General features: G+C 43.8%; 1 protein-coding gene across 3 annotated transcripts in view; it reads left to right on the forward strand.

Moving 5' to 3' along the window:
* PREPL (prolyl endopeptidase like) overlaps positions 1-19,788 on the forward strand; it is a 416,901-nt gene that overhangs the window by 200,017 nt on the left and 197,096 nt on the right. For all 3 annotated transcript variants that reach the window (XM_078649676.1, XM_078649675.1, XM_078649677.1), the window contains exon 6: positions 9,174-9,297. In XM_078649676.1, coding sequence (XP_078505802.1) covers positions 9,174-9,297 — 124 coding nt within the window. The remainder of the gene's footprint in view (positions 1-9,173; positions 9,298-19,788) is intronic.

Consider the following 19,788-nt stretch of genomic DNA (forward strand, 5'->3'; position numbering starts at 1 on the left):
AAGGAGGACCCTGCCAACCACTTTCTGCACTACGTCGATTAGGCTAATCGGCATGTAGTTGGCAGGGTCCTCTCTATCCCCCTTCTTGTAGATCGTCACCACCTCGTCACCCCTCCACGAATCTGGAAAAGGGTAGCTGCCCGCAATGCAATTCAGGACCCGGAGAACAAAGCGGGCCCAAAGCTCGCCATCATGGCGTAGTAAGTCGCCTGGGAGGCCATCGGGACCTGCCGCCTTGCCAGGCGCAATACTTGCATTGGTAGATTGAATCTCCTTGAGTTCGAAGGCGTCCCCCTCGTTGGGGATCCCAACCGGGGCCAGCCATCGCCCTTGCTCTGTTGTCAAGTTCCCCTCCTCTCCCGAATACAGGCCTTGAAAATGCTCAAACCATTGGCTACCTGTAATATGGTTTGGGATTGGGGCATCTCCCTTTCTAGTGCTGACATTAATGAGCTCTCAGAATAGAGAGGAGTCCTTCAGCTGGGCGGCAGATTTGAGCTCCTGCCAATGCGCTTCATCCCACGCCCGCTTGGCTTTATCTATGGTCCTATAGTAAGCCTTTCTCGCCAAGGTTATTTTTAACTGATCCTTGGCTCTAAGGGCCTAAGATAGCTCCTGTCTCTTTTTCCGACAAAGGGCAGTGTACCACAGGTTCGTTGCTTGCAGAGAATGTGATTTGCGGCCCCCACTGTCCTTTGTACGGAAAAACTCCCCTATCTTGTCGGTAGTCTCCTGATATATTTCGATAAATTTTGAATCCTGCGGGGCCAGTGGGGTGGGACTGGGTAGATGTTCAAACTCTTGGATTTTCAATTCCACTAGATCCTTAATACTTTCCACGGTCTGGTCCTGTTTAGCGACTATATGGCACTTTAGTCGCCGATTGCAGTTAGGTGGCAGAACCTCCCTAGTAGACTGCAAAGGTGTAATACCCATGTTAATAGATAGGGTAACTATGTCTCGGGAGATTTGCATGGATAGGAGATTATGATCACTTTTAAGACTTGGGATGACCTCCATATCAATGAGGTCAGCCCAAAGAGACACGTCTAGCAAAATATAATCAATGCATGAGGGGGAGTTGATCCTGTCCACTAGGGTCCGAGCGGGTCCTGCCATTTGCTGCTCTTAAGTTATGTTGTAGGGCTAAGGCGTTAATTTGTATAGCTCTTTGGGACCATTTCTTTATAGGGGATAAGTTTAATGTTGGTATAGCCCATTTAGAGTCCTCATCCCTAGTGCCCAAGATGTCTTCAGTGCTCAAGGGCTCGAAGGTGCAGTTAAAGTCACCTGCAACGATAATCCCTGCCTTTTTAGAGATGGCTGACAGCTCTAAATTAAGGGCTGATAGAGTGGCTATCCCTTCGGCACCTGAAGACCCTCTAACGTAGATGTTAAATATCTCCAGGTGGGCAGTATCTTTAGCCCTCCCAATAGATAGGTGTAGAATATCATGAGAGGGGGTATTGCAATTGGATATCGACCAGTTGAGTACAATGCCAACCCAGATCAAAAGCCCTCCAGAGGGCCGCCCTCTGCGCGAACCGATTGCAGGGATATAATATGAGGTATACCCCGGCATATACAGAGGAACCAGGCTCCATGTCTCCTGGAACAAGCAGATGTCGTATTTGCTGATGAGATCGTTCCATTCAGGAAGGGCTAGGTTCTTTTGGAGCCCAGCTATGTTCCAGGAGAGTAGCCTGATTACCTTCTTGATGGTAGTGCTATGGGCTACCGGGCTCAGCTCTCCCAACCTGGGTGTATCCAAATTGGTGGTTACAGGCTCACTAATGTCATTGAGTGTTGCACCACCTTGCTCTAATGCGGTTATGCACACGCCTTCTCCTCCCAGGGGGTGGCAGGGGGGAGCAGAAAGACAATCTTTTGGACACCCCCCCTCTAGTCAGTCGACTTGGGACAAATCGGAACCATCCCCCTCCCGAACCATTGGCCAAGATGGGAACCGACAAATCTGGATGGATGAGCGATCGAGGGGGGGGGGGATATTCTAAACTCGAGGGCTTCTAGGTTCTCTGCCAGCGTGGGATAGAAAAACTTGATCTCAATACCGTCTGTAGCAGAGTTCGCCATTGAAACCCTCCTCACTTTGGCCATATCCTCCCTTATGATGGATCTGCAGCCCCTTGTGTACCTCAGCCAGTGTATCGCCTTATTGTGGATGGACTCACTGCTTTCGTAACCCCCCGCTGTGTTCAGTCTTGGAACCTGGGTCATATATATGGTGGCCCTGATATTATAGCGATGGGGTGAGCCACTTTGAGGATCGGAAACTAAAGGTGACCCACTTGGAACTCTGTTAGGGGGGACCAGAGGGCAGTTCCTAGCCAAGGATGGGGCCTGTTCCTGGAGGTGCCTAAGCGGTGCCCTAGACCTTACGGAGTCAGAGTATGATCTGCCAGAAGGAAGTGTAGTCTTTGACTCTACAGGGCCCAGTGAGAGATGGCCTGGGAAAGGAGGGGGTTTAGGGAGAGTACCCCTGGATAGAAAAGTGCTAGTCTTTTTAGCTGTATTACTTGCCCGCCCTTGGTGAGCTGTATTACTTATCCCTCGCTGGGGGGGGTTCAATGTTGACAGAAGATGTAATAATACACCCCTTCAGTAGGCCCTCCACCTTGTTTCCCAGGGATTCTACTAACTTTTCCAGCTTGGTAATTTTTTACAGTAAAGCAGGCATAGAAAGCCTGCACGAATTACAGCCCGCCTGGGTCTCTACTGAGAGGGTTTTTGACAGAACATGGTCACCCGATACAGATGTAACAGCCTCATCAAGTTCCAAATTCAATGGTGCAAACCTATTTGAGATGGTTACCATGGGGGACAGAACAAGGCCCTCTTCTAAACCCCCTGTAGATTCCTCGACTAGAGTCTTATCGGTGGCGGGGGAACGATCAGAGCCTTCCTCCAACGTGACAATGGAAGACTTCCTCGTTGTCACTTTGCGCTGGCCAGGTTTTCGTTTGACAAACATGGAGGGGATGGATATCCCTTGGGCCGGTGGAGAAGTCTCAACAGTTTCCAGCTGTGGACTATTATCAGTTGTGAGACTATCGCTACTTAAGGCTGCTTCGCAGTCATTTACTAGTTCCTCTATTCTCGACAACACACAATTCATGGCTGAGTGGGGCACATTTTTAGCTTTATTCCCTTTTTTAGTAGCCAAGGACCCCCCGCCTTCCAAGGTCTTCGTTTTCCCCATGATAACCAAAGATGAAGCAACAAATATGCAAGGAGGTGAGAAGATGGAAGCAAACAGAACAGTAGTTCCTGCGTCAGGTGGAGAGGTGGAGAACAGCCTCACCCCACAGGTGCGGACAAAGGACCATTAAACTGCCCCTCTACCAGTGGCCATATCAGTACAGTACCTTATGGATTCGTAGGCCAGATTTAATGGGGGTGGCCCGACCCGGCCTCCTCTGGCCCCTGACGGCCACAGACGGCCCGCCCTTGTCCCGGGCTTCTCCCGGGCGGCGTCAGCGCGCGTCCCGCATTGCGTGGGGCGGGAGCGCTTTTGATGTGCCGGTCGTCGCGGTAGTGCGCCTCGCAGGGGCTTCTAGGGGTTGTAGTGCCAGGAGCCATTCCCCTCACGGTGTCAGGGAGTCTCGTTAGGCTGCCTCGCTGTCCGGTAGTTTCCTCAGTGCTGGAGCAAGCACAGGATTAGCTGTTTCCCTCACGGCAGAGAGGGCAAGGCAAGAGCCCCAGGTAAGCGCGTCCATCATGCGAGGTTAACGAAGGGGCAGCAGAACTGGATACAAAACTCATTGGCTAGGCTACTTAAGGAGGCTCGATTAATGAGTAGGAAGGGAAAGGCTTGATGCAAGAGACTAATTGTAAGAAGGAGTCACTGTATAGAGCTGAGAAATCTTAAGACATGAGTCTATGAATCTTGTCAGTGATTATTTGGGCTTAATGATCAGATCGAGAGAAATAAAGTAGCAACCTGGCTGAAATCTCTACGGGTAGATTTTCTTTGTGTCCAGGAGACCCACATAGAGGGCAGTAGAGTTCGTACAATGGAACAGCTCGGGTTCAAACTGGTGGCATATACCACACAGGGCTCTTGAAATCGAGGGGTAGCATTTCTTACACGGAGGACTGACGTTAGGGTGCTCAGAAAGTCCGTAGACCAATGGGGTCGGTGGGTAGTGATTGAATGTCTGCTCAGTAATTTTAAATTTACACTTTGCTCGCTATATGGCTCAACATGCGATGATCCGGAGCTCCTAGAAACCTTAGATCTTAGTCTGGCTATATGGCCCTCCCTGATCATTATCTGCGGGTATTTTTATATTAATGGTTTGGGCATACGATGGGGTATGCCAGGAAGTACGTACTTAGGGAAAAAAAGAAAGGTTGGTTATGCCCTTACTAACCTAGTGTGCAACAATGGCCTGACTGATGTATGGGCACATCTGAAACCATCTGAGCCAGGCAGCACTTTTTTTTCAGCCCCGCATAAGGTGGTTTCCCGGCTGGATTATTTTTTTATTTCAAAACAACTCATAACTAATTCTAGTATAGAGAGGCAACGTCGTGTTCTATCGGACCACAACCCGCTAATTCTGACTGTTAATTCTAAAAGCATATAAAAAAAATGTGGCATGGTATTTTGAGCGGAGGTTGCCATACAACCCAGATTATATTGTATTTATGAAAGGGTGGATTAAGGAATTTTGGAATTTTAATCGGGGGAGCACCAGTAGTGGAATAGCTTGGGCTGCTTTCAAAGCGAGGGTGAGAGGAGAGACAATAAGCTATAGCTTACGTCGTCAAAAGAAGGAACAACTGCGGGCACTTTTAGTTCAGGAAAAGCTAATAAACTCGAAGAAGCTCTAGCCAGTACTCTTTGTGTTGGAGGAGAGACAGACGGAATATTATCACAGCTGACTATGAAGAAGGCTGAGGTGGGAGAGCATATTGCCGAGAAGGCAGCAGAGATATATTTGTCTAAAAAAGAACATTGCTATGAATTCAACGAGCGGCTGTAAGGGTTAGGCAAAAAACGGCACCCGGGGAGATTCTCGAAATATATGACGCCAACAAAAATTTAATAACGGATATGTCGGGTATTCGAGAAACCTTCGGCTATTTTATCAGTGTTTATATAGCAGAGGACCACTAGTGGCAGCTAAGGATGTTCGTATATTTTTGGATAGGGTGCCTGTGCAGAGGGTAGACCCCTCAGACAGGGAAGAACAGGGCCAGACTGGGAACGAAAACCGGCTCTGGCAAAGTGCTCGGCCGCCCCCTAACCCCTCCCCCCCTTCCTCCCCCCCCCCGGGTGTTGGGGTGCGACCGCGCTCTTTGCCAGGGCTGGTTTTCGGCCGATTTTGTTACAGGGCCACAGCCCTGTAACAAAACCGGCCCCCGCCCATGCGGCGCACCGGGGGATTGCCCGGTGCCCGCAACGGCCAGTCCGGGCCTGGGGAAGAACTGGAGAAGGTGTTCTCTCATGAGTAAATATGGGATGCTCTGGGGGCTCTCCCCTCTGGTAAGGCATTCGGTCCGGACCAGATTCCGCTGGAGTTTTACAAGATCTTCAAAGACGCTATCGGCCCAGACCTTATAGATGTTATGCTGCTAGCCCAAGAGTGTGGTCCGGTCCCTGAATCTTGGGCGGGAGCAGACGTTGTGGTTTTTCTGAAGAAAGGCAAACCAGCCAGAGAGCCGGGCTCATACCGTCCGTTTGTTGAATAGCGATGTGAAAACTTTGGCAACACGTTTAAATAGGATTTTAAAAAGAACTGTTCACCACTGTCAACACGGCTTTATAATGGGCCGTGTGACCGCACAACATGTGCGTCGGGTGATCACTCTCTTTGATGCAATGGAGATCTCAGGAGACCCTATGGCTGCTATGTTTTTAGATGCTGAGAAGGCATTCGATAGGGGCTCCTGGAATTTCCTCTGGGAATCAATGAGATGGTTTGGGCTGGGGGAAGGGTTCATCAAGTCCATCCAAATGCTATATGTGGCACCTACTGATCGCTTAAGGTTAAACGGGAACTACACTCTCCCTTTTGATATACAGAGAGGGACACGACAGGGGTGCCCGTCTTCACCACTACTATTTGCTGTTTATATGGACCCCCTAATAAGTATATTTGAGTCCAATATGGAAATTTGCCCAGTAGTAAGCCAGGGGGTCGAATTTAAAATCCTTGCCTATGCCGACGATGTGGCTATCATCACCTCAGACCCACGTTCGGCATTGGCAGTGGTCGAGTCTATTGCATTAGAGTTTGGTATATATAGTGGATATGCACTTAATAGATCTAAAACTCAAATAGTAACGAATCAGTTTGCCATCTATGAAGACCCCCGGGTCGTAGAATCTGCAATATATTTAGGCATAAGGGTTACGTCTGATTTAGAAAAGTTGGTGGCAAGAAATATCGAACCGGTTATCAGGAAAGCAAGGCTTGATTTTGAGAGGTTAAATAATCTACATCTCTCTTTGGTGGGACAGTGTAATGTCATTAAGATGTTGTTTTTACCTAAGATTCTGTATTTGTTTAGGACTATCCCTTTGGAATTTCAAAAATCTTGGTTTATTATTTTGGAGGGTTTAGTTAATCGATTCATCTGGGCACATGGGAAAACTAGGAGGGCTCTACGGTTTATGTCTTTGTCACGGGAAAAGGTTTTTTTTTCAATTCCTGATTTTCGTAGTTATTACTGGGTAGCGGCTTTGCAATACATGGGGATCCTAGTGGGGGTCATGTCCTATGGATATGGAGGGGGAAAACAAGCTCCCAGACGTCTACAAATTACTATTGGGCGAACATGCCGAGAACTGCTTCTGGAAATTTACAGAACCCAGCTATTACAAAAGAACGAGATTTAAGACCTTGCTTTCGGCTTTTAAGATATGGGGGGGCCCTAAAGAAGAAGATTGGCCTGGGGAGACTGAGTTATTACACCATGCTCTGTAAAAATCCCAACCTTCCGGAAATTTTCTCAGATGAGACAATAGCGGGATGGGCTATAAAGGGGGTCCATAAGGCTGGGGACCTAATTGGGAACCACGGGTTCCATCAATTTAGAGATATTCAGATGGAGTTTAGGTTGGAAAGGGGGATTTTTAAAAAAAATATTTGCAACTGCGTAGTTTCTTCGGTAAAAAAATCGGGTGGGCTAGCGGATTTAATACTAATGCAATCATTGATATTATGCAACACTGTGCTAAGGGGTCTATTAAGCTAATATATGCAGAACTGACTAGCTTAAAACAGGATGATTTAAACAAACATGGGACTAAATGGGCTGAACGCGTAGGGGCTGCTCCAGATGCACTTGTAAAATCTCTAGAACTGGCCCAGACGGTTCTGTGCTCTGCCGGGTTTCAGGCGCAACATTATAGAACTGCCTTTTCTTTGTATCATACTCCGGCTAAGATAGCACAATGGGGCAGGCTATCGGGGACCCTGTGACCTAGATGCGAGGGGAATTAAGCGGGTTTAGTGCATATGTTTGCATCTTGCCCTCGTCTGCAAGGTTTACTGGAACCCATTTGCGAATTCATAGATCACTCACTTGGGATAAAAATCACACTAACCCCTGAACTAATCCTGTTAGGACTTAGTAGCACGAGATCAAGTGAGACAGCTGGTCAATTCCTCTTTATCGCTATGGCAGTTCTGAGGATCAATATTGCTTCTGCATGGTTAGATCCTCTCCCCCCGACCTTTCAGCAATGGTTGGCTTGGCTACTCTTTATAAATACACTGGAGAGGGCGATTTATGAAAGGAGGGGGAAGAAAGCGAAGCTGCTGGGACAGAATATCTGGGCTCCTATAACTAGATGGAAAAAATCAGAGTGATCGAAAATTATAAGGGGACTAAGTCTAATATGAGGCCGTTTTAAAATTGGTTAAGTATAATTAAATTATGGGCAATCTGACCTATGCTATATTCTCTGTCTCCACTGAATAGTCACTTTTCGTTTAGCTATATTTTTGGTTATAAGTCTCTTCATATGTTGCCTGATTTTTTTATTGATTTCATGATGTTCTGCTATTTTCCCCAAAACTTTGCATTTCATTCCATCCACTTCAAAGACACTGTCTAAAAGCTTCTCCCATCTTCTAGTCCCAGGGCATTAGTTTATAAAAGAAGGACCTCAGGTACCACCTCTTCAGTACACTTCTGAACCTATGGATACTTTGCCAGGCAGAAGGACTGCTGTGGTGCTGAAGGGACTGTCACTCCCCTGCAACTCCTGGACCCATCTTTAGCAAGTTCCTGACCACACAGTGGTACCTCTCAGGTCCTAGACCCCTGGTGTTGCTGAACAGGCTTTTAATTTAAGCTTTTGGGCTATTCACGATGTTCGCACCGGAACCATACCGCTTGCACCAAAAACCTGCTCTAGCCACTGCCAGCTTGTCGCGGAGGACTGCCTACATGAAGCTACCAAGGGGTTGAGCACTGGTTAATTTTGGGTTTGCTTGTACCTTACCCTGGCTAGAATTGTGGTTGCTGCATGATAGGGGCTCATATCCCAGTCAACCGGTAACCCAATTTCTAACAAGCACTATGTTACTACACTATGCATAACTCTACTAATGTTGTTTTCTTTCTGATAGTGTGTTAGTGTCTTATTTGTTCAAAACCTCAATCAATTTTCCTGTTCATGTATTTCATCTTATCCAGTTTACAGTGTACCACAACTAAGTTCTTGTATGATGCTTGAGCCAAAATAAATAAATAAACTCAAGAGTTCAACCCACTTGACCCTGCAAGACTTTGGCATTAATTTAATCCCTTCTATGCTGATGACGGCCCCCGTCCGTCATGCATCACGGTGGGCGTGTGCTGATGACGGCTGGGGGCCGTCATGATCCCGCCCACTCTTAAAAAGGCCGCACAGGCGCAGAATCGCGGCTGCGCCCAAGGGGTTAAAGATTTGCAAAAACATTATATTTATGAAAAACCAGAACATGTCTAAAACGTATAACATTGCCAGTACCTGTTTCAATGGCTCTCATAAGTTTACTAATGTGATATCTGTTTAATTAAAGGTCCCATTTTATCTGAATCTATGCACAATTAATACAGGGGCAGAAGATATATATAATTGTCGGTAATTTAAATAATGTTTGTATTTTGTTTACATCGCACATTAATGCTGCTTCTAATTATCTTTACAGAGTGGACTACAAACAATATTTTATTCTACACGGAGCAGAAGAATGTTCGATGCAGTAGGGTGTTTTTGTGTGACTTCACAGAGGGAAATTATACAAAGCTTGTTTACACAGAAACAAATCCAAGGTAACTAACAGTATTAGCTTCGTAAAACGTGTCCAGTGGAGAATAGGTTTGTTTTAACAGCTTTGTGCTTTTCTTGTTATGTTACACACAAGCTCAAACGTCTACTCTTCTGAAGGCAGACTTACCTATGTGATTAGCAACATAAAAAATACCCTTTTTACTGATGCCGTTTCAGTGCAGTAGGTGGGAGTGCGGCTTTGTAGCATTCTTTAATCACATCTCTCTTGAGGAGTATAGGACTGGTTTCTTCTAGTTACAGATACTTTACATTCTTTCCTCCTCTGCACCCAATGCTCCATCTAGTTCTATCCACTTTCCTCCTGATATCTGTTCTCATCTCCCAGTATCCTTGAGGTTCTCTTAACCCTTCTTTCTATACGTCTGGAGTCATTTATCGTTGCCACCACCTCTTCATCATTGCACCAGATATTAAATATAAGAAAAATATACCAGTGGCTCCTGTTCAGCGTCCCCATGGCCAGCAAGTAATTTCCTAATACATTAGATTACTGAAATAGTCTGTCCATGGGGAACCCACAGTTCTAATCCTCACCTTTGGGTAAGGTTCCCAACTTTTCCCCCAATTCCTTGTTCAACGTGTCCACACACACACACACACACACTACTTTATTTTCCGATGAAATTGGGTGGCTCTCAACTAAATATAGGACCCTCTATTGACAAATGTGTGTAAAGTTGTAAACAATTTTTCGCCCAGATTATCTTGCCAACACAATGGCCTTCTACACATCCTCCAAACCCCCTTGTGCAGTATATAGATTTTGAGCTCCATAACTTCTAATCCCACATCATTAGACCCCACTCTTTGTGTTTAGAACTACCCTGCGATGCCATGTCCTTAATCCAATAGACAAAAAAATAGAACAATTAATTAAGCACACTGATATACATGCCACTGATGACAAAGATGCTGGGCATGGTTGGAAAAAATGGGGCCTTGTCAGGTCTCCAGACAAAATGCACAGCCACATGAATAAATGAATCCATAGCCTTTAACCAGTTTATCACTTTTTAATCTTCTATAAATCAGTAATTTTCTCCATTTGCTTATCTCAAGGTTTTCATGGTTCTTCAATCTTTCTTACCCATATATTTCAAAATTGCCTTTCCTGGCTTTTCACAGCAGCAGCACCAAAGATTTTAAAATTCCTCATGTCACAGTATCTTAAAATGTACCCATTGCAAACAATAATTGACAAACTAATAAGTCTGGCTTATAACTGAATGTGCCTCTTTACTGATTGGTGAGTTTAGTCACGGAGTCACTCATCATGTGTGGACTCTGTCATTCAGTCATCCATTCATTTACTCACTGACTTATTTTTCCTTTCACTCACTCATAGACTCCCCTATTCAACCACACATGCAAATATTCAACTTTCCCTTTGCCGACTCCCTTGGCCCTTAACAATTCATGCACCCCAGCCTCTCATTCATCTATCCATGTGCTTCCTCATGCCCCCTAAGTGTTTCTCCATTCTTACTTTCATCCGCACAACCACACATAGACACTGACTTGCCAATAAATAAACAAGTACTTTTATTGAAAGAATAGCTAGACCTGTGGCATTCCCAGTGCATGTTATGTAGTCTCAGTTTTAGCTATTTTCTAGCATGTTGATGAGCAGGAAGTAAGACTTCGATAAGGAAGGGATAATGGAAGAAATAAAGGCAAGAAGAGAATACTGTGTGGTGTCTAGCAGGTGCCGGGTCTCCAACCAGTAGCTCGTGAGCTACGGTAGCTCTCCAGCTACCTCCAAGTAGCTCACCTATGTGCAGCCCAGTTTATTAAATTAAAAAGGTTTTGCTAGGTTGAAGTATGATACTTACAAAACATTTGAAATTATACAGGTCTAATGATATTAGTAGCTGTCAATGCGTTTCATTGAACATGAGTAGCTCTCAATACAGAAAAGGTTGGAGACCCACCACACCTTGACACCAGATGATTTATTTGTTGCACTGAAGTTGAGTATTCTATTTATTGAAAACAATTGATGAAAGCACATGCCTACCAATATGTTTTTAAATACTGATAATGCTTTTAGGAGATAATCGTTAATTGTAATTGTATTTATATGGACATTCCTACACCTGACCGGCGTCAAAGCTTTTTTCGGGCTGATATCATGCTACTTTAGAACCCAAATGATTAGTGGTGGATTAGTATAGGGAAATATAAGTTGTTAATTTGAGCGGTGGGCATGTGAGTTTGTTAGTTGGATTGAATAAGATAAAGGAGGGATAGTGGAGGGAAGAGTCTAGATAGTGTTATGTGGGAGATCGTATTAGTTATATGAGGTTTGGGATGAGTAAAAGGAGGGATAGAGGAGGGAAGAGTCTAGAAAGGGTTATTAGGAAGATCATAGTAGTAAAATGAGGTTTGGGGTGAGTCAAAGGAGGGATACTGGAAGGAAAAGTCTAGGAAGTTATTGTGGAGATCATAGTAGTAGTATGAGTATTGGGGGGTCAAGGAGGGATAAAGGATGGAAGAGTCTAGAAAGAGTTATATGGGATATAGTAGTAGAATGAGGTTTGGGATGAGTCAGAGAACAGAGTTAGAGGATATATTGATAGAGGTATAGGATGAGGCATACAGTAGTACATCGAATGGAGTTAAAGGGATGTTTTTGTTTTTCTTTCTTTCTAGTAAAGTACATAACTACATAGAAAGGGTATACATGTGTAAAGGAGCATAAGAGAATAATAAAGAGATATAAAATTGTATTGCATGAAGTTTCATATGTGCAAGTATGGATAGATAGTTAGAAATTCACCCTTTACAGTGTTGCAGTATTTTTATTTTTACTCTTAGGAGTTGTCCATCCAGTATTCTCCATTTCAGAGGTTTCGGGTGTGCACTGTTTGCAAATAGAAGATTGTTTCAACTTGTAAGTTTCCTTAAGACCTTTGTGCAAATTTTGTACTGATCAATATATAGGTCAACAACTAAAAAAGTTGATTTGCTTTTACTCGTTGTGTATGTTAAATCTCAAGTCTTGCGGATTCTCGTTAAGGACTCTAAAAACCTTTTCAGTTAATTTTGCCCCCCTCCCAGATTAAAATTAAGTCATCAATGAACCGTAGCCATAAGACCACTTTTTTTAGGCTTTCAGCATTTTATTTAGTCCATATGGCCTCTGTCTCCCAAAAGCCCATGGCTAAGTTTGCATACGTTTGGGCAAACAATGTGCCCATGGCAGTTCCTTGCTTTTGTAGGTAGAATTTTCCATCAATACATACACATGTACATATAGTATGTTTTACTCAATATTTTAACAGTGAAGCACTTTTAGATACAGCTGTTAAGATCATATTTACATATTGTGATAGATAAAAGAAAATAAACAGAGACCCTAAGCATCTACTCAAATAACTTGTATAACATCATTAATTGTGGTATGCCCACTTGGGCAAAACTTCATGCTTATTGACATTGATACTGAATTGACATTTCAGGTTGCACACTCCCACTTGGGCTTATTACTTATTGTGTGCTGTTGATATCATGTTATGACGTGATTCATGCTTCTCGATCGCACTTGGGCAGTTATGTTGTTATTTTGATTGGTGGCAGCTAATGTACAGCCATATATTATGAAGGTATAGACTGAAATGTGTACTTTAAACAGAGTGAAACTGACATATTTATGAGTAACGCTGTGTCAGCTTTTGAAAATATCAATTGCGTTGAGCCCACAATTACGGCACAATATTTAGTGTTGGTACACAATATGTATAATTATAATTTTAATTGTGCCCTTCATGTCATATTTAATTTCATTATGAACCCTGACCTGGTTTATGTGTTAATATGATGAACTTTAATACCTTCTTAGTATAGAATGTGTTTTTGACGTTATACAAACTACACTGTAAGATGACCGCCTTTGTAGATTCTACGGTTGAGTGAGCTATCGGCACTGTCCACTTTTCTGTTTTGATGAATGACATTTTTAAAAAGTGCACAGGGTGAATTGTTTACATGACCGTGAAGAAGGAGTAATCCGAAACGAGTCGTTGTCTGCCATTAAATTGGATATTTTGCAGCACTTTGAGAGTCTGGTGATCTTTTCTGATGAGGACGGAGGTATTTCTCAATATATATATATATATATATATATATATATATATATATATATATATATATATATATATATATATTCACTGAAAAAACCATAGGTTTGACACCAGTTATAGTTAGCTGGAAATTTTACTCGCATAAAACCAATGAAATTCTCACGTTATAGTTAGTTGGACTCACTATAACTTGCGCGTGCAATGCACTGCTGATGACGTCACATATTACATCACTCATGACATGGTCAGTGACATCAGTCATGACATGTTTTTTCCTTGTGTGCTGAGGTTTTGAGGCGAGGTGCCAATAATGAGCGGACGTTCCTTTTTGTATACAGTTAATGATTTTATTCTTGAGAAAAAGTTTGATGTGAGAGAGGTTGAGTATTGGGTTAGTGGTGATGGAAAGAGGTCTGCTGGGAGTAAGTATAGGGTAGAGCTGGTGTTTTGTATGTAAGGATTAAGGTTAAGTATAATGTGGGTTTGTATTGTGCTGGGGATGTGGCATAGGACAGATTGGTGTTTTGTTTGAGAGTGAAGATTACATTGTGTGGCAGTTGGGGGTAGAAGGGTGTATAGATGTGCTTTTTGTTGTTTTGTAGTAGTGTTTGAGACACTGAAGTGTGGATAGGAGTTTTTTGTTGTAAATGAGTAGTGTGCATTTGCTGAGAGTGTGTTATTATGTTTGTGGAAGTGGATGGGTTAAGGTGGTGGCTAGCAAATGGAAAAAAAAGGCAGAATTTCTGTCCCTAGGCCCGACTCTGCCCAAACAGGCCCTGAAAGGCAACTGCACTTGTCCTCTCCACCCTTCGCCTCTACGCCCAGGCTGAGACACCCTGAGCCCTAAGGTTAAATTGCCCATGTCAGGTGACCTCTGGCCAATGGAAACCCTAGCCCTAACCAATCAAAAACCTAGGCCTAAGCCCTAGGACCAAGGTGAGAACGTGTTACCTTCCATTTTCAACATGTTTTCAGTGATGGTAAAGCGTTGCCTCTTACCACGTCTAGAGTACCATGCCGCCAGATTACCTAAATTCTACAATGCTCCATATTTCTCGCTGGATTTAAGTGTGTGTTTTCTCACGTCTGAAGTTTTCTGTCATGGGGTGCTGGATCACGTACTCCAGCGTGATTCGGGGTGCGTGTGACATTTCTGCGTCATGTGTTCAGTTGGTATGATGGGAAATTACATTCTTTCCCTTTTTATTAATTAAACGGGCAGTTGAATGCTCCAAAAGTTATGACACTTTATCGTGGTTGTTAATATTCACTACTTCGCTTACCATTACATCATCAAGGTGAGTATATATGTACTATTATACTTACACTATACTTAACTTACCATGTAGCGATCAGGTCGTCTTCAATGTAGTAGATGCAGTAATTTTTTCTATGCAATATATGACATGTGATAGGCACAGTTAGCATCACCTCCAACACCGCTTGAGATGATCAGACTTCACTGGCACACCTTGAAATTACTGAAATATTTCAGGCGGGCACTGTAAAAATCTCTGATAAATCCAATATATGTATGTAGTCAATGTATGTGAAAGTTTTGTTGTAAAATTCACAGTTGGTCTGCATTAAAAAAAAAAGTCATAGGTAACCAGCCCTATGTAACTTTCCTTCACCCTGGAAAAGGTCAGTCCAGTCTTGGTAGGCTGTCTTTGATACCCTGGATTTTTTTCATGAGTATGCATTGAAATCTTCCCAGCAATTTAGAACCTTTTTGCTAAATACTTTGAATATTGTGTTGCAAAAATGCATCATTTTTTATTTTTTATTTCCTCGTGTAGACCCTTGAACCAATCTATGCAAGGGTTGTGTTTGCTCGCTGTCCGTTGTTCAGGATATGTTTCAAAGTGGGTGCTATTTTATTTTTCTGGCTATTACCATGTGTCTTCTTATCAACTTAAAAACGTAGGATTTACTCTTGTTTGGGCCTCCAAAATACTAACAAGCTTTTGCTGTTCATCTAAAAGTTCATATAGTATTCTAGCTTTAGGAGGCCTACATTAGTGGTATTTTATGCAGGTTAATACCACGCTGTGCTTTTGCGTGACTGTTAACTAACAAAACACTGTGTTAAATATATTATACAAGCAATATTTAGGTAAAATAGGTATGATCAACATAGCACTGACAGTTGAGAGCAATACTTAACCACTATATTGGTCTAACAGTAAAAACATTGTCAGGGTCCCATCCAGTTGCATGGCAGATCCAGTGTGATTGACTGTATTAAAGCGAAAGTGCAAACAACAGTTTCTTTGAGAAATAAAGATAAAACATCTGAGCTTACAGCAAATCTCTATTTGAGATAAAGCTTAGGAGCAGCCAAAGATCTTTTGTCTTAAACTTAAATAGGGAGGGACTTTGGGTCAGCCGTCTTCATGGGTCAGCCGCCTTTTGCCTTTGTTTGAATTTATTATTTTTCACAATTTGTCAGCCAGCAGGAGCATTGCAGTTGTATATTTTGGTGATTGGGAACAAAGGCATCCCTGTCTGGTAATGCAGCTGATGAGTCACTTGTCAGGCACTGCTAGGGATCCAGTACTCCATCTAGACTGGAGTCCCCACTCGGCTATCCCCGCACTGCAAGTGCCTAAAGCTGAACGGGTGATGCTGGTTTCTTGTTATGCTTATGATTTTCTCTTCCAGTTCAGAGATCTCTGCTGGAGGATTTCTGGTTTCCTTGATATTAACTTGCGCTCTTGCTTCTAAATGAACCATGTTCTCAAGTGTTGCTGCTGCTTCATTTTGTTTATCAAACTTTGTGCTCTAAAACTGGTGGTTGTAGTTCATAATATCTTTGGACATAAATCCTATGTCCTAATCATTGTTTACAAAATATTGACCCATTTGGTAGAGACCTTCTATTATTAACTTCATTAGGTGTGATATTTTTATAAATGAAATTTATGACAAAATATTTCTGCCAGACAATATTTTGGTGACAATATTCTGGTTGCATACCATAGTTGGATTTAGAGGGATTCTACTCTAGGCTGAGGCTGTGCAGCGCTGCTGTGCTGCTCTCTTCTCCTCATTTGCATGTGAAATTTCAATGGTGCCATAGAAAAGGGAGAAATTTGGAGGGCAGAAAAATATATGTAGAACAAGTGTTATGGAATTTTGCATGTGCGCTAAACATGAACAGCAGAAGTGTGGACATACCAGTTAAACAAAAAAACAGAAACCCTGCAGCAGCGGAATATCACAAAAATGAGTTAGGTGAATTCCTACCACACAACTGTGTAGAGGAAAGAAAGGTGGGTACATTTTTAGTTTTAGAACTGATAATTAAATAGTGTTATTTTCAATGTTTTAATGAAATACTGTAGGAAGCTGGCTCTGTATATACTTTACCAAAGTAAGGTATAGTGTGCACAGAGTCCAGGGATTCCACAAAGGTATAGCAGAAGCTAAATTAGGTAAGTACTAGCAGCTCTCTTTGTGGTTGTGTGGGTGAGCAGTTAGGCGTATCCAGAAAGTGTTTTAACAAATGTATTGCATTCACTCAATCAAGACTGATTGCACACACTCAAGAGACTTAATCCAGACCAATTAGGTAAGTATAAAAAATATATACTTATGTTTTATTTCTAGAGCCATGCAGGACTTGCAAGGGTAGATGAAATGCACTTTCAATCATAGAATATTTCAAGAAGTGCAGGATTTACAACGACTACTCGGGGTGGTTGTCCTAGATACCACACCAGGGATCTCACGATACAAGGTAAGTAAGACTTTTCTTGGTTTAAAGCAGAGTTTCTTTCTTTTTCATACAAAAGTTCAACTCAAGACAGAATATTTTAGGAACAAAAACTCCTAACATTGGTTCTATGGGAGAAAAATGGTTATCAGTTTCACAGGTAAGTAAGCGACTTACAAGTGGGAGTTTTAGGGGCTAGTGCCACAGTTCCACAAAGTCTAGGTAGGCACTCAAATTGCACCACCAGCGACACTGGGGCGGCCGAAAGCAGAGTGCAGGGACTCAATGTTAGCTAAGGGGGCCTTTGGTCCGGGGTCACTTACGAGGAGGCCACTCGGTCTCGGGAGCCAAGCTCCTAGGGTTAAGGTCAGGTCAAAGGGGCTCCCAGGTCAGCACCAAGTCCACACCACTAACGGCGCAGGGTGGCAGGGTGCTTATGAGGGGTTGGGAAGCCAATGCAATCCTATGGAGATTGCCTGTTTTTGGATTTTGTCTGCAGGTTCAGTCCAGGAAGTCTTCTAGGAGGAACCAACAGCTGGACAGGTAAGTTGGAGGGCTTGGGGACGTAGGTGCACCTCTGGTCCTATTCTCCAGGGTGCAGGGCGGCCACATGCTGAGGTAACTTTTGAGGTCGGATTTCACCTTTCCGGGCATCTCGCAGTTGGGACGATCTCCGTGCAGAGGCTGCAGGTGATGTTGAGGAGTTTTGGAGAGGTCAACCCACGGTGGACACAGACTCTGGAGCGCTGGGGGACCTCACTGGGACCAGTGGCCACTTGGACGCGATGGGTTCAGTGGTGGTTCCAGGCATCAGATTTCTTCATCCTCAGCAGACTCAGAGCTTTTCTTTGTAGTTTATTTTGAACAGGGCTGCTGTTCGCAGGAGATCTAGTCTTCGTTGAATGCAGTCAGTCCTCCCAGGGGTTCTCGAGGTCGCTGGCTGCAGGACAAGTCAAAATTTGGGGCAGGATGTCCGGAAACTGCAGACGGTCCGGTAGGGCTGGGGCCAAGTCAGTTCTTCTCTGTAGTTTCCTCTGCTGTGCGACGACTTCTGTTCTTCTTCTTCTTAGGTTGCAGGAATCTCTCTTCTGTGTTCAAGGCTACCCCTATACACTGTATTTAGGGGCCATTTTAGAGGTCTCGAGGTAGTAGCGAATGGGCTACTGATCTTAGGGAGACTACACCCGTGGTGTGCTCATCCCATGTAGAGGAGTGGGCACAATCCCTAACCTTGATTGTAGAGTGCCTGCCATTTGCAAGATGGCGAGCCCTGAAGAGTGGGCTTCACCTCGCCTCTCCCTCCTGAGGGGGGTAGGCAGAGGTGGGCACACCTTCTTGGCTGTTCTAATTTTTCCTGACTGTCTTGCCACCAAAAAGGGTGTGATGCAGGAAGAGGGCCTGCTCCTGATAGCAGGAGAGGCTGGGGGTTGTGTTACAAAGGCGGTAAGGCCTTTTGAAGCCCCCCCTGTCACAGATGGCTCTTCCTGACCAGGGGGAGGTGTTAACACCTCCCCCAGAAAAGGCTTTGTTTCTGGGCCTAGGGAGGGAAGGCTGCCACCCCAGGGGTCCAGAAACTTGTCTTGTGGTGGCAGGCTGGTGTCTACTAGTCAGGGAACCAACCAGAGGCTGGTTGTTTTTCAGGGTCCATCTCTAAGATGCCCTCTGATTGCATTTTATAATAAATCCCACACTGGCATCAGTGTGTTTTTTTTTAATTATGCTGAGACGTTTGCTACCAAACTTCCCAGAATTCAGTAAAGCCACTACGGTGCTGTGGACTTCGTAATGTGAAACTCCCAGACCATATACTCTTAATAGCTTTACTGCACTTTCAATGTCTAATAACGGACGTAGACACTGTAGGGGTACTGTGCTTATGCAACTGTACCCTCACCAGTAGTATAGTACCCCCAGGCAGAGGAGTAACTTATCTATACCATAGGAAGTGAGTTGCAGGCATGGCACCAAGGCATGTGTGCCATGTCGACTCTTCGCTTTACCCTGCACCAAAACACGCATCCTGCAATGGCAGTGTGTGTGTTAAGGTACAGGATCTCTAAGGGTGGCACAATATGTGCTGCAGCTCTTAGAGGCCTTCCCTGGTCACAGTGCCCTTGGTACCCTTTTACAAGGCACTTACATGTGGCCAGAGAGGTGCCAATTGTGGGTACAAAGGTATAGTTTTGGGAAAGAACACAGGCCCTGGGAACCTGATTGGCAGGGACCCATGGCACATCAAGTCAAAGTGCATCAGAAACCTGCTTAAAAGTGGGGGGTTACTGCAACAGAAACCCACTTTCCTACAAATAGCTACAGATTCTTAAGAGTATTGCATCCCATTAGATCAATAGCAACCATTTTCTTAAGAGTTAAATGCTGTGGCAGCTACTCTTTAGGTCTGGCCTAGAAACAGCTTGTGGTTTTCTAAAAATAAAATATTAAAAACATAAAATATACATGCACATAGAAAGGCTTTTGGTATGTGATATTTGTTTATTGGGGTATTACATTTTGCTTGGGACCACTACAGCATACAGCATGCTGCAGTTTATCAGTCCACTCTGATTCCTTCCCTGCGAGTGAAAACAGAAAACATTCTGCTTGTGGACATGCATTCGAAATTAGTTCACTGTAATTCCTGCTTTCCTTTTTTTTTAAATCTTTTTCCAGTT

This window comes from Lissotriton helveticus, chromosome 6 (genome assembly GCF_964261635.1).
Source record: "Lissotriton helveticus chromosome 6, aLisHel1.1, whole genome shotgun sequence".
Taxonomy (NCBI): domain Eukaryota; kingdom Metazoa; phylum Chordata; class Amphibia; order Caudata; family Salamandridae; genus Lissotriton; species Lissotriton helveticus.